General features: G+C 35.4%; 1 protein-coding gene across 1 annotated transcript; it reads right to left on the bottom strand.

Moving 5' to 3' along the window:
• Positions 1-3,528: 3,528 nt before the first annotated feature.
• Positions 3,529-4,494, bottom strand: LOC309859368 (olfactory receptor 6M1-like; the record flags this gene model as incomplete). The annotated part of the gene is made up of 1 exon (XM_082720001.1): positions 3,529-4,494. The coding sequence occupies one exon, from the start codon at positions 4,492-4,494 to the stop codon at positions 3,529-3,531; it is 966 nt and encodes a 321-aa protein (XP_082576127.1).
• Between the last annotated feature and the right edge of the window lie 11,047 nt (positions 4,495-15,541).

The following is a 15,541-nucleotide window of genomic DNA, read 5'->3' as shown; positions in this document are numbered from 1 at the left end:
TGTTTTTGACAAAGCTGTAAATGGGATTGATTCCTTGATATCTCTTTCTGCTGCTTATTATTGGTGTCTAGAAATGCCACAGATTTCTGTACATTGATTTTGTATTCTGTGACTTGACTGAATTTCTGTATCAGTTCTAACAATTTTGGGGGTAGGGGGTCTTTGGGTTTTCTGTATAGAATATCATGTCACTTGCAAATAGTGACAGTTTGGCTTTCTTGTCAATTGGATGCCTTTTATTTCTTTTTGTTGTCTGATTGCTGAGGACTTCCAGTACTATGTTAAGTAACAGTAGTGAGAGTGGGCATGCTTGTCTTGTTCCTGACCATAGAGGAAAATCTGTTATTTTTTCTTCATTGAGAATGATATTAGCTGTTGGTTTTTTATATATGACCTTTCTAATGCTGATGTATATTCCCTTCTAAACCAACATCTTGAGAGTTTTTATCAAAAAATGGATGTTGTACTTTGTCAAATGCCTTTTCTGCATCTGTTGAGAGGATCATATAATTCTTATCCTTTCTTTTAATAATTTGGTGCATCACGTTGATTGATTTTTGAATATTGTGCCACCCTTTCAGCCCCAGAATAATTGCCACTTGATCATGGTGAATGCTTCTTTTAAAGTACTATTGGATTTAGTTTGCAGTATCTTATTAAGAATTTTTTTTATGATGCTCAGTTAGCTGACACAGTATTTTTACATCTATGTTCATAGAGGATATTGGCCTATAGTTCTCTTTTTTAATGGAGTCTTTGTCTAGTTTTGGTGTCAGGGTAATGTTGGCCTCATGGAATGAATTTATATATTTTCCTTCTTTTTTTGTGGAATATTTTGAGAAGGATATGTATTAACTCTTCCCTAAATGTTTGGTAGAATTTGCCTGTCGAGCCACCTGGCCGTTATCACCCTTCAAATACCCCAGAAAGGGTACTGTGGGAGGGTCCAACTCAGAACCACCATATTTTTAAAAATAGCTCCAAAATGGGGGCAGGGGGACCCTGTTTCCCCTGACCAAAAAACTGGGAGAAGAATGACCTAGTAACAGAATTTTTGTCAATACCAACATTACTCAGACAAACACCAACAGAAAAGTCATACCTCCTTCTAGTGGTTGAGCAGGGATTTTATCTCCCCTACCCATTCATGATAAAAAATAAAAATGAACTCTCAGTAAGCTAGGAGTATAGGGGAACTACCTCAACTTGATAAAGTGTATCTACAAAAGACTCAGAGGTAAGTTTTCTTAGAGATAACATCATACTTAATGCCAAATGACTGAGTGTTTCCCCTCTAAGATAAAGAACAAGACAACTCTAGAAGTTTAGCCTCTGCAATAAGGCAAGAAAAATAAATAAAATGCATGCAGATTGGAAAGGAAGATATAAAACCATCCCTATTGGCAGATGATATAAAAATTTAGAAAACTCCAAACAAACTACAAAAGTAGTCCTAAATTAATAAGTGATTTCAGTATGGTCAAAGGTTACAAATTCAACACCCCCAAAATCACATTTTTATATACTAACTATAAACCTGTGGAAACCTAAATTAAAAAAAACATTACCACCTGCAGTAACTCCAAAGAAATGGTGCTAGAGCAATTGGACACCCACATACAAAAATAAAGAGAGGGAGAGAGAGAAGGAGAACGAAAGAAAACCTCAATCTAAGTCTGACAACTTAAAACAAAACAAACAACAAAAACTAACTCAAAATGGGTCCCAGACAAACATAAAATACAAAACTATTAACAATTTCTAGGGAAAAAAAAGGAAATCTGCAGGATCTGGGCTAGGAAAAGACTTCTTAGACTTGACACCAAAAGTATGATCCATAAAAGGAAAAATTGGAAATTAGACCACATCAAAATTTTAAAAACTTTTGTTCTGCGAAAGTATATGAAAAGAGGATAAAAAGACGGGCTACCGACTGGGGAAAAATATTTGCAATCCACATTTCTGACAAAAGACTTATATCTGGAATATATAAAGACCTCTTAAAACTCAACAGTAAAAATATTAATAATAATAGTAAACCAATAAGAATATGGGCAAAGGACATAAACAAACATTTTACCTAAAAGGTATACAAATGCCATTTAAGCAAGTGAAAGACATACAACATCATCAGTCATCAGGGAAATACAAATCAAAACAACAACAAAATGCTAGTACACACTTTACAGAGTGGCTGAAAACATAGTGATAAGACCAAATATTTTGGGGGATGCAGAGAAACTGGTCCACCTATACACACTGCTAGTGGGAATATAAATTGGTACAAGCACTCTCAAAAATTATTTGACAGTTTCTTTAAAACTAAACATGCAACTATCATACAGCCCAGCAATTGCACATTTTGGTGCTTATCCCAAAGAAATGAAAACGTGTGTTCACACAAAAACCTGTACACAAACATGAATGTTTATGGAGGCTTTACTGGTAAAAGCCAAAAACTGAAATCAGCCCATATGTCCTTTAACAGGTGAATAAACACATCATACCATCCATACCATTGCCTACTATTCAGCAATAAAAAGGAATGCAATATTGGCGTGTACAAAAGTTCAGATGAATCTCAAGGGAATCATGTAGAGTTAAGAAAAAGATTCAAAAGGTTATATATCATATGATTCCATTTGTATAACAGCTTTGAAATGAGAACATTTTAGCCTGGCTAGCTCATTGGTAAAGCATATGGGTCTTGATCTCTAGGTAGTGAGTTCAAGCCTCACCTTAAGCACAGAACTTAAAAAAATGAAAGAAAAGGCAAAAATAGCCAGCTCTCAGTTTCTCCATAGAAGAGATTAGACTATACATCTAAAGCTTCAACTTTACCAGCTGCTACCTTGACGGTTGGGCTTATAACTAGCCTGCATCTGGGAACTGACAGACAGGAAGTCACTACTTTCTAGGAGTCTGAATAAGCCAGTGGCCACTTTCTATAACTCCTTCTCTCCCTGGCTTGCTCCAGAGCCAGCTTACTGTTGGTTCATTTACATAAAAGATCCAATTAATGAAATACCATTAATTTTAATTAGGCTATAATATTATGACTTTATGTAATTTCAGAACAATTTGCTTCTAAAATTTCAAACCCTGAATACATAAAATGGTAATGGTTTCTATCCTTTCTTAGTATCAGAAAACTCAAGCATGAGCATGTACCATGAAGAGTAATCATTATTATCTGATTGACAACTTTTTTATTCCTAAAGACTTTGTATTATATGATTTATGTATACTGGGCTCTCCATAAATGTTGTATGAACTGAAATGAAAGACCACTGAGTAGAAAAATCAAGGAAGATGTATTTCAGCATGATATAAAGAACTAAGAGGAATTTTCAAATAGTGAAAAGTATTGTATTATAAAGTAATATTGTACCAGCCAGATGAAAATTAGCATAAGCAGGATCACCTGATCCTGTAGAATCCTGATCCTGTAGATCCTAATATGTAGAATTCTATAGAAAATATTTCTTCAATTGTGGGAAATTGAACTAGAAGACCAAGAAGATCCACTTACCCTCCAAAGCTCTGTTTCTGTAACCTCAACCTCAATAGAGCCTCCCTCAGAGCCCGATGGACCTGCTTGTTCCGCAGAGTGTAGATGACAGGGTTGAGCAAGGGGGTCACCACTGTGTTCACAAGGGCAGCCTCCCTGTTGGAGTCCAGCCTGTTCGTTTGCTTTGGTTTCACATATATGAACACACTGCTGCCGTACATCAGAAAGAGAACCATGAGGTGAGAGGAGCAGGTGGAGAAAGCTTTCTGTTTCTCCTTGGCTGATGGGAGTCGCAGGACTGTGACTACTATGTTGCTGTATGCAATGGTGGTTATGATAAGAGATGTTATAAGGACAAACAAAGCGAGGACTAAGGTCAACATTTCAGTAGGTCTAGTGTCAGAACAGGAGAGATGAATCAGGGGGCCAAGGTCACAGAAAAAGTGGAGGATGACATGGGGGCCACAGAAGGACAACTGGGAAACCTTCACTACTAGCCCAGTGATGAGAGGGAAGGACAAAGCCAAGCAGGCAGTGACCAGGAGGAAGCAAGTCTTCGGGTTCATGATGGTCGGGTAATGCAGAGGCTTGCAAATGGCCACATACCGATCCAGAGACATCACTGCCATGAGGAAGAAAATTATTGACCCAAAAAAGAAAAAAGAAAAGGCTTGTATGAGACAAGCAGTAAAGGAAATTGGTTGCCTTCCCAAAAGAAAGATGGACAGCAGTTTAGGAATAACTGAAGTGATAAAACAGCATTCAGAGAAGGAGAACGTGCTGAGTAAAATATACATTGGTGTCTGGAGGCGATGGTCAACCCAAGTGATGGTGATGATCACCACATTTCCTGTGATAGAGGCCAGGTATGCCAGCAGATGGATCAGGAAGAAGATATTCTCTAGGGCCTGGATGGCAGGAAACCCTTCCAGAATGAATTCTTGGATTGTTGTCTCATTCCTCACCTCCATAGTGATCTCCATTTCTCTATCATCAACTCTGCTGGATCTTTCAAATAGAAAATGTCACCACCAAAGAATAAAAATTTAATTGATGGCCACTATTAAAAAACAATAAATACTACTTGTAGCTACAATTCTGAATGAGGAATCACTTTATATAATTTAAATGTTATATTACAAATTATTTTGAAATTTGCAATTATTAAATTGTAAAAATTGAACATTTATTGTTCATTTTTTAAAATAATTTTGAATGTTCAAGTTAACTTTTCTGAATAATAATGTATTTGAATAATAGTCCACAAGGTAAACACTATAAAATAGAAATTATTTCAAATAACATATAAACCCAACAGATAACAGTGAAGGCTGTCATCCCACAGAGAATATTTTTATGGGGTCACAATGTTAATTTTTATACTTCAGGTAGTATATGCAATATATAAAGGCCTCCAATGCACTGGCTTTAGCCCTCTGGAAAAAGAAAGTGTGGGGAAGGAAGCTGTTTTCCTATTCGCATGTTTCAAACCAGTTATTTTCCTCAGTTGGCTCATCCTCAGTTCTTTGCCCAAAACTTTAAGAGTGAGCAGGGTATCTAGTTTATCACAATATCTCATAACTACCCAGTCCTTGGGTTTAAAGAAACCATGTCTGAAAATGGGAGTGAGGGATATGCCTTGGTTGTTCAGAATCAGTGAGAAAACATTGAAATGTGCATCAGTTTCCCTCTCACTCTACACACCTGGCAGAACAGTTGATATTCCTTCTGCTATTAGTCATACCACCTTTGAACATTGTTTTCTGGGAATATTTTTGTTACACTGGAAAGTTTCAATGTGGTGGAATTATAAATATATTCCCATTGCAATCACAATAGGAACATTCATTTTTTTTTCTTTCTTTTAAGATTTATTTATGTGAGAGAGAGCATGGGGGAGTGAGAGAAGAAGAATCCCTGCTGAGCAGGGACCCCAAGCAGGCATCAATCCCTGCACCCTAGGATCATGACTGAGCTGAAGGCAGATGCCTAACCAACTGAGCCACCCAGGCACCCGAGGAACATTTGTTTTTTAAAAAATGCCAGTGCCTACCCCAAAGATACAGATGTAGTGGGAAAAAAAGGGCCATCTGTACCCCAATGTTTATAGCAGCAATGGCCATGGTCGCCAAACTGTGGAAAGAACCAAGATGCCCTTCAACGGATGAATGGATAAGGAAGACGTGGTGGTCTATATACACTACAGAGTACTATGTCTCCATCAGAAAGGATGAATACCCAACTTTTGTAGCAACATGGACAGGACTGGAAGAGATGATGCTGAGTGAAATAAGTCAAGCAGAGAGAGTCAATTATCATATGTTTTCACTTATTTGTGGAGCATAACAAACATGGAGGACATGGGGAGTTAGAGAGGAGAAGGGAGTTGAGGGAAATTGGAAAGGGAGGTGAATCATGAGAGACTATGTACTCTGAAAAACAATCTGAGGGTTTTGAAGGGGCGGGGGCTTGGAGGTTGGGGGAGCCAGGTGGCGGGTATTAGGGAGGGCATGGATTGCATGGAGCACTGGGTGTGGTGCAAAAACAATGAATACTGTTACGCTGAAAAGAAATAAAAAAAACTTTTTTTTAAATGCCAGTGCCTAGCTGGAAGCTGAATGAATTGTCATGTAATCTTTGGGAAGGGATTCAAGCATATGTTGGAAATCAGTGCTCTAATAAGTCACCATAATTGAATTGCATTTTACTTAATTGTTTGTCTTAGTTAAAACTATTACATTAACTATGCATGATCCACAATACAAACTTAAACATTACTAGTCTCTGCTTTAAATATTTGACTTATTAGATTGCAAATTATTCCCATGGCCAAGTACTCACCAAGAAACAGCTCACAGGAAACAGCTTCTTTGACAATGTACTGCTTTTTTCTTCCCACAAACCAGGATCTTTCTTCAAAGCTAATGGAAGGGGGAGGTGAGATGTACTTATTCAGGAACTTTTAAAGAAATCAATGAATGCCTATGTCTTAAATTAATAGGAGATTATTAAAGCTAATTTTTTTCATGGAAGACAGAGATTTCTAAACTCTGGAAGATTAACAGTCATAGTTTCCCCCTATGGCAATTGGAATGATAAATCCTAGACCAAGACAATAGAAACTGCTGTAAATATGCACAAGAATATGCTGATGTAACCATTTAAAATTCCTGAACAAATTTATATCCATTCTATGGGATACAATGACACAGTCCATCATGAACATCAAATCTGGTGGGTTGTGCATCCAAAAACAGAAGAGAGTCAGGAAGTAGAAACAACAAACGTTACTTTCCTTTGGACCCTGTTGCTAGTCACTTTCTTAGCAACTAGTTGTTTCCCACCTTTCAGAGTAGGTGAAGATCATTGAACTCATAAATGAGAATATATTCAAGTGCCCTGATGATATATTTACCACAGAGTTATTTACCATCCCTCATGAGGACACACAGAACCCAAAAGGACAAACCTCTGCAATAGTCAAGATTCATTAGAGGAATACCAAAAAAAGGGAACACAAACTTAAATCACAACAGAGTCCCAGAGGACATTTAATTGTTCATATTTGGAAATTAGAAATTTCAGCAGAAACATACCCGAATAACCATTTTACTGCATGTTGTAGCATACTATCACTATCCTCAGAAGCCTATGCAGTCCTTTGTACAACTCCTCAAAGGTTTATTTGCCATGAGTGCCCTAGATTTGCAAAATTTATAAAGTCCTGAATTACATATGTCAAAAAAGACAAGCTTAGGCATCAGAAAGAATGTTGTAAAATTGCCCTTGCTCACTTTTTTTCCTTTTTAACCTGGTATTTTCTTTAATGAGGTATAATTTATACACTGTAAAATGCATAAATTTTAATTACAAGTTGATAATTTTCTGCATATGTAAACGTCTATGTAACCACTACCCAAACCATAGAAATTCCCATCTCATCACAAGTGTCCTTGTGCCCTGTCCTAGTCAGTAGCCCACATCAAGAGAAAACAACTAAAGAACTACTTTTATTTCTGTCATCGAAATTTACTTTTGCCACCTCTTGAAATTCATTTATGGTTTTTTGGGGTTTTTTTTTTGTTTTTTTTTGAGTTTACATCTGTGTTTATAATTAAAAATGTTGAAGATTTTTCCCATTGCGTTATTTATTTATTTATTTATTTATTTTTATAATTGAGTTATATTTCTTTTTTTTATATATATAATTTTTTATTTTTTATAAACATATATTTTTATGTTTAACCCACTGAGCCATCCAGGCACCCCTGAAATTCATTTAAATGGAACACAGCATATGTCTGGCTTTAGTTTTCCCCGGATTCCTCAGAGTTATCCATGCTGTCACATGAACCAATGATTAATTCTTTTGTATTGTTTTGTAGTAAGTCGTTATCTATGTATATCACCATTTTCCATTCTCTCACTGAAGGACGTTTATGTCCTTTCCAATTAAGGGCTACTATGAATACATTATGAATATTCTTCTATAAGTCTTTTTGAAGACAGCATTCATTTCTCTTGAGTATATGGCTTGGAGTAAAAGTACTGAATTAATTATAGAATAGGTCTTAGCACTGTAAGAAATCGCAAAACAAGTTCCCAAATTGGATTTAGGCTCTCAATAGCAATGCATGAGAATTCAAAATGCTCTATATTATCACACTGGTCTTGTAAGTCACTTTTAACTGAACACATTCTCTGTAAATTGGTTCGGCCACTATGGAAAACAATATGGAGATTCCTCAAAAATTTAAAAATAGAACTACCTTATGATGCAGTAATTCTACTTCTGAGCATATATCCAAAGAATAAAAACAAGATATTGAAAGATATTTGCACTACCATATTTATCACAGCATTAGTCACAATGGCCAATATACGAAAACAGCCATCAGTGGATGAATGGGTAAAGAGGACATTTTGTGTGTGTGTGTGTGTGTGTATAACATGTATATAGGCATACATTATATATAACATGTATATAATACATATACATTATACATTATGTATGCATATATACTGTGTGTATGTAATGTACATATATAATACATTCACATTATATATAAAATAATATGTGTATGTGTGTATGTATATGTATATAATGTATTATTATTAAGCCTTGAGAAAGAAAGAAATCCTAACATTTCTGACAACATGGATGGTCCTAGAGGACATTATGCAAAAGTGAAATAAGTCAGAGAAGGATAAATAACATATGATATCTCTTTTTTCTTGTCAGTCTTATTATGAGCTAAACAATTTTGTGAGTCATTTCAAAGAACCAACTTTTTATTTTTTTATTGTTTGTTTTCTATTCCGTTGGTTTATATATATTTGCATTCATATTTATATGAATTCACACTTATTTGCATACTTCAGTTGTAATTTCCTTTTACATTCCTACCATTTAAAACTGAACATCTAAATGATTAATTTTATAGCTATTTCTAATATAAATATTAATGCTATGAAGTTTCCTCTAAGCATGGCTTTAGGTTGCATTTCAGAAATTTTGGTATGTTGTGTTAATATTTTTGCATCCAAAATATTTTCAGATTGTCTTAGTAAAATCTTCTGTAATCCAAGAGTGATATAGAAATGTATTGTTTATATCCAAGTATTGAGGAATTTTCTAGATGAATCATTGTAATTGATTTGTTTAATTCAATTGTGACTAGAGAACGTATTCTATCGTATTCTGTATTTTCAGTCCTTTAACATGTTTTGAGATTTATTTTACAACCCAGCATAAAATATATCTTGAAATTTCTTTTTTTTGTAGTTTCAAGTTTTTATTTAAAGTCCAGTTAGTTAAAATACAGTGAAATATTAGTTTTAGGTGAATGGTGATTCATCACTTATATATAATAGCCAGTGCTTATCAAAAGTGCCCTCCTTAATATCCATCACCCATTTACCCCATACTCCATCCACCTCCCCTCCAGTAACCCTCATTTTGTTCTCTATAGTGAAGTCTCTTTTATGTTTTGCCTCTCTTTTTTTCCTTTCCCTCTTGTTCATTTGCTCTGTTTCTTAAATTCCACATGCAAGTGAAAACATATGATATTTGTCTTTCTCTGATTGACTTATTTTGCTTAGCATCACATACTCTAGCTCCATCCATGTCATTGCAAATGACATTCCAAGTCCAAAAATGACATGACATTGCAAATTCCAAAAAAAAAGAGTATCATTCTTTTTTATGGCTGAGTAATATTCCATCCTGTGTACACGCGTGTGCAGGTGGATGTTTCACATCTTCTTTATCTATTCATCAGCTGATGAACATTTGCCTCTCTATATACTTTACTATCACTGATAATGCTGCCATAATCATCTAGGTGAATGTATCCCTTCAGATCAGTATTTTTGTATTGTTTGGATAAATACCTAGTAGTGCAACTTTTATGTGCACATGGAAATAATGTGTATTCTTCAGGTACTAAATGTAACAATGTACAATTATATGTACAATTAATGTACAATAATCTACAATTATGAATTAAGTCCACTTAGTTGATATTCAAGTAAATTCTCTACACTTACTGAATTATTTTTTGACTTTTTGCTGTATAATTATTTAAATCATCATGTTTAAACCTCTAACTAAGACTGTGGATTTTCTTTACTTCTCCTTTTACTTCTTCTAAGTTTTCTTTTATAAACTTTAAACACTATCATTGTGTGCATATACATATAGAATTATGCCTTCCTGATTATTTCATTCCTTTATCATTATAAATTTACCTCTTTATCTCTGAAATATACTTCACTATAAAGTCTGTTGTTTAAATATATATTACTATGGTCTCACAAGCTTTCTTTAGCTTGATGTTTGCTTGGAATTTCTTACTCTATGTATTTAAATGTTATTCTTATGACCAGCATGTAGTAACACCTTCCTTTTGACCTAATATAGTAATCTCTGTCTCTGTCACTATGTGTGTGTATGTGTGTGTGTGTCTCTCTCTCCCTTTTTAAATTAGAGTACTTAGTCCATTTATATGAATGTCATTATTGTAAGGTTAGATTTAACTCTACCATCTCAATATTTCCTTTTATTTGTCCCCTCCCTTATGTATTTCTTATTCTCCTTTCCTGTCTTCTTTTGAATTAACCAAGCATTTTTAGTATTCCATTACAATCAGCTCTACAGATTTCTTGAGTTATCCCTGATACACAATGGCTATATCTAAAGTGTATAATTTGATATGTTTTAACATTTAAATACTTGTGAAATGACTTCTGAAATGAATATAATAAAAATATACATCAACCCAGTTTCCTACTGCCCAACTGTGATGATTCCATTTTATCTCTTTTTGTTGGCTTCTTAACTGTAACTTTTGATTTTTATTTTAGTGGTTGCTTTAGTATTACAGTATACATCTTTAACTTGTCACTGTCTACCTCCAGGTGATAGTTTACCACTTCACATATAAGAAACTTAAAATAATATACTTCTACCCCCTCAGCTTTTATGATATTGTTGTCATATATATTCCTTATACATATGTTATAAACACTACAGTGCATTGTTACTATTTTTGTTGCAAGAGTCAATTACCTTTCAACAACATTTAAATAATTAAAACAAAGCATCTTAGATGCCAATATAATTGCTATTTCTGGTGCTTTTCCTTCCTTTCCATACACCCATATTTCCATCTGGTATAATTTTCTTTTTCTTGGAAGACTGACTTTACCAATTATTATTCTGTAGATATTCTGGTGATTAATTTTTTTTTATCTTTTGTATGCTTCCATTTTTTTTAAAGATTATTTATTTAACAGAGAGCAAGATATCACAGGTAGGCAGAGAGGCAAGCAGGGAGAGAAGGGGAAGCAGGCTCCCTGCTGAGCAGACAGCCTGATATGGGGCTCAATTCTAGGACCCTGAGATCATGACCCGAGCCAAAGGTGGAGGCTTAATCCACTGACCCACCCAGGCACCCCAGTATGCCTCCATTTTTGAAAGATATTTACATAGGTATAGAATTCCAGGTTGGCAGATTTTTATCCATGGTCCTTTCAAAGTCCTTGTATCATTGTATTCTCATTGTTTTTTAATTTTTTTCCAACTAACATCTTTTTTTCTTATATCTTGTTTTATTTAAATTCAATTAGTTAACATAGGATGTCATTAGTTTCAGATGTAGATTGCAGTGATTCATCAGTTGCATATAACACCCAGTGCTCATTACATCATGTGCCCTCCTTAATGCCCATCACCCATTTACCCCACCCTCCAACACGCCTCCGCTCCAGCAACCTCAGTTTGTTTCCTACAGTTAAGAGCCCCTTAGAGATTGTCTCCCTCTCTGATTTCATCTTATTTTTCCCTCCTTTCCCCTATGATTATGTTTTGTTTCTTAAATTCCACATGAGTGAAACCATATAATCGTTGTCTTTCTCTGGTTGACTTATTTCACTTACCATAATACCCTCCAGTTCCATCCATGTCCTTGAAAATGATAAGATTTCATCTTTTTTGATAACTAATATTCCTGTGTGTGTGTGTGTGTGTGTGTGTGTATACCACATCTTATTCATCCATTCATCTGTCAATGGAAATTTTTCCAGAGAAGATTCTATGTTATCTTTATCTTTTTTCCTCAACAAGAAACGTAATTTTTCCTTCTGGCTGCTTTTAAGATGCTCTATTTATCATTGGTTTTAGGCAGTTTATTGCGTGCCTTGATGTAGATATTTTCATTTTCCTAATTTTGGGGTTTTACTGAGATTTTTGGTTCTGTTTTCATGAAATTTAGAAAATTTTGGCCATCATTTACTTGAATCTCTTTTTGTCATCCCCCTCCACACATAAACTTCTCCTTCAGAAATTTAATATGCATGTTGGATTATCTAAAGTTACCCCATATTTCACTGATAATCTTTTCGATTTTAGGTAGATTACTTGTGTTTAACTTTCTGTATCTTCAAATTTGCAAATCTTTAATCTGCAACATCTAAGATGCTATTCATTCCATCTATTAAAATTCTTCAGAAAAATTCTGATACAAGTAAGTGCAATTTTCTTTTTTTAAAGCCACTTGTTTCCCTTAGGATTGACATACAGGAAGTTGAAGGGCAAAGTGGGGGGTTTGTGGGGTAGAGAAGAAAAAGGTGAAACAAGATGGGGTTGAGAGGGAGACAAACCATAAGAGAATCTTAATCTCACAAAACAGAGGGTTGCTGCGGGGAGGGGGTTAGGAAAAGGGTGATTGGGTTATAGACATTGGAGAAGGTATGTGCTATGGTGAGTACTGTGAAGTGTGTAAACCTGGCAATTCACAGACCTGTACAACTGGGGCTAATAATTTAATTGTATGTTAATTTAAAAAAAATTTTTTAAAGAACTAGAAAAGATAAACTCAAAATCGATAAAAGACCTCAATGTGAGACAGGAATCCATCAGAATCCTAGAGGAGAACATAGGCAGTAATCTCTTCTATATCAGCCACAGCAACTTCTTTCAAGATATGTCTCTAAAGGCAAAGGAAACAAAAGCGAAAATAAACTTTTGGGACTTCATCAAAATCAAAAGCTTCTGCACAGCAAAAGAAACAGTCAAAAACAAACAAACAAACAAACAAACAAAGAGGCAACCCACGGAATGGGAGAAGATATTTGCAAATGACAGTACAGACAAAAGGTTGGTATCCAGGATCTATAATGAACTTCTCAAACTCAACACACACAAAACAGACAATCATATCAAAAAATGGGCAGAAGATATGAACAGAGACTTCTCCAATGAAGACATACAAATGGCTATCAGACACATGAAAAAATGTTCACCATCACTAGCCATCAGGGAGATTCAAATTAAAACCACATTGAGATATCACCTTACACTAGTTAGAATGGCCAAAATTAACAAGACAGGAAACAACATGTGTTGTAGAGGATGTGGAGAAAGGGGAACCCTCTTACACTGTTGGTGGGAATGCAGGTTGGTGCAGCCTCTTTGGAGAACAGTGTGGAGATTTCTCAAGAAATTAAAAATAGAACTTTCCTATGACCCTGCCATTGCACTCCTGGGTATTTACCCCAAAGATACAGATGTAGTGAAAAGAAGGGCCATCTGTACCCCAATGTTTATAGCAGCAATGGCCACGGTCGCCAAACTGGAAAGAACCAAGATGCCCTTCAATGGAAGAATGGATAAGGAAAATGTGGTCCATATATACTATGGAGTATTATGCCTCCATCAGAAAGGATTAATACCCTGTTTTGTCGAAGATTAATTGACCATAGAGTTGAGGGTCCATATCTGGGCTCTCTACTCTGTTCCACTGGTCTCTGTGTCTGTTTTTATGCCAGTACCATGCTGTCTTGGTGATCACAGCTTTGTAATAAAGCTTGAAATCAGAGAACGTGATGCCCCCAGCTTTATTTTTGTTTTTGAACATTTCCTTAGCGATTCGGGTTCTCTTCTGATTCTATACAAATTTTTGGATTATTTGCTCCAGCTCTTTGAAGAATACCGGTGGAATTTTGATCAGAATGGCATTAAAAGTATAGATTGCTCTAAGCAGTATAGACATTTTAACAATGTTTATTCTTCCGATCCAAGAGCATGGAATGGTCTTCCATCTTTTTGTGTCTTCTTCAATTTCTTTCATGAGTGTTCTGTAATTCCTCGAGTACAGATCCTTTACCTCTTTGGTTAGGTTTATTCCCAGGTATCTTATGGTTCTTGGTGTTATAGTAAATGGAATCGATTCTCTAATTTCCCTTTCTGTATTTTCAATGTTTATAGCAGCAATGGCCACGGTCGCCAAACTATGGAAAGAACCAAGATGCCCTTCAACGGACGAATGGATAAGGAAGATGTGGTCTATATACACTATGGAGTATTATGCCTCCATCAGAAAGGACGAATACCCAACTTTTGTAGCAACATGGACGGGACTGGAAGAGATTATGCTGAGTGAAATAAGTCAAGCAGAGAGAGTCAATTATCATATGGTTTCACTTATTTGTGGAGCATAACAAAAAGCATGGAGGACGTGGGGAGTTAGAGAGAAGGGGGTTGGGATAAATTGGAAGGGGAGTTGAACCATGAGAGACTATGGACTCTGAAAAACAATTTGAGGGGTTTGAAGTGGCGCGGGGGTGGGAGGCTGGGGTACCAGGTGATGGGTATTATAGAGGGCATGGATTGCATGGAGCACTGGGTGTGGTGAAAAAATAATGAATACTGTTATGCTGAAAATAAATAAATTTAATTTAAAAAACTAGAATATTATTTTCTTAGCTGTAACATTCATTAGTTGCTTGATTGTGGGCAATTAGTTTAGTCTCTTCATGCCTATGTTTTCCCATTTGTAAAACAAATAATAATATGTAGCTTATAGGAATATTGTGAAGCACAATTAATTTTTGTAAAGTGCTTTTTAACAACTTCAAAGTCATAGAAATGTAAAATAGCCTTAATTAAAATTTTCTTTTAAAAAGGCAACAAAGAAATCTGGGCAGGTTAATTTACTCTATGCCGTCACTTCTCCTCTCTGACTCAGATTGGAAGCTACTAACACTACCATGCTTCTCTTCACATGGCTGGATGGGTAATGGGCATGGTATTAATGAACTCCCTATTTTAGAATTGATGTATTCTGGGTCCTTATTGCCGTTGTTGCCTTAGTTTTATAGAAATTCCAAAAGGGACCATGGTTCTCAGAGTATTATTGTTATTCCTACAGTTCCACCCTCACACTCGTATTCTGCCTAATGAGAATTTCAGTGGGTTCTGATCCCCACTTTCTATTCAAATTAGCATCCCCTATGCCCTCTCCCACAATATCATAGATGATGGAATTCACCTTTCCTTAGGCCTCAATTTAGCCTTCTTCTTTAGGGATATAATACTAGAAATTGGAACCATTCTAGGAATAGATCATATTAACCAGACATACTATAAACCAAAATAGTATTACTATCTAAATCCTGAATATATGTGTAGCCTATTTTTAAGAGTGGCCAGGGGACAGAATGGCTAACATAATAGTATTCTGGAGTGGA

The sequence above is a fragment of the Mustela nivalis genome, assembly GCF_964662115.1.
Source record: "Mustela nivalis genome assembly, chromosome: 2".
Lineage (NCBI taxonomy): Eukaryota > Metazoa > Chordata > Mammalia > Carnivora > Mustelidae > Mustela > Mustela nivalis.
This window is presented reverse-complemented; position numbering and strand designations above follow the sequence as displayed.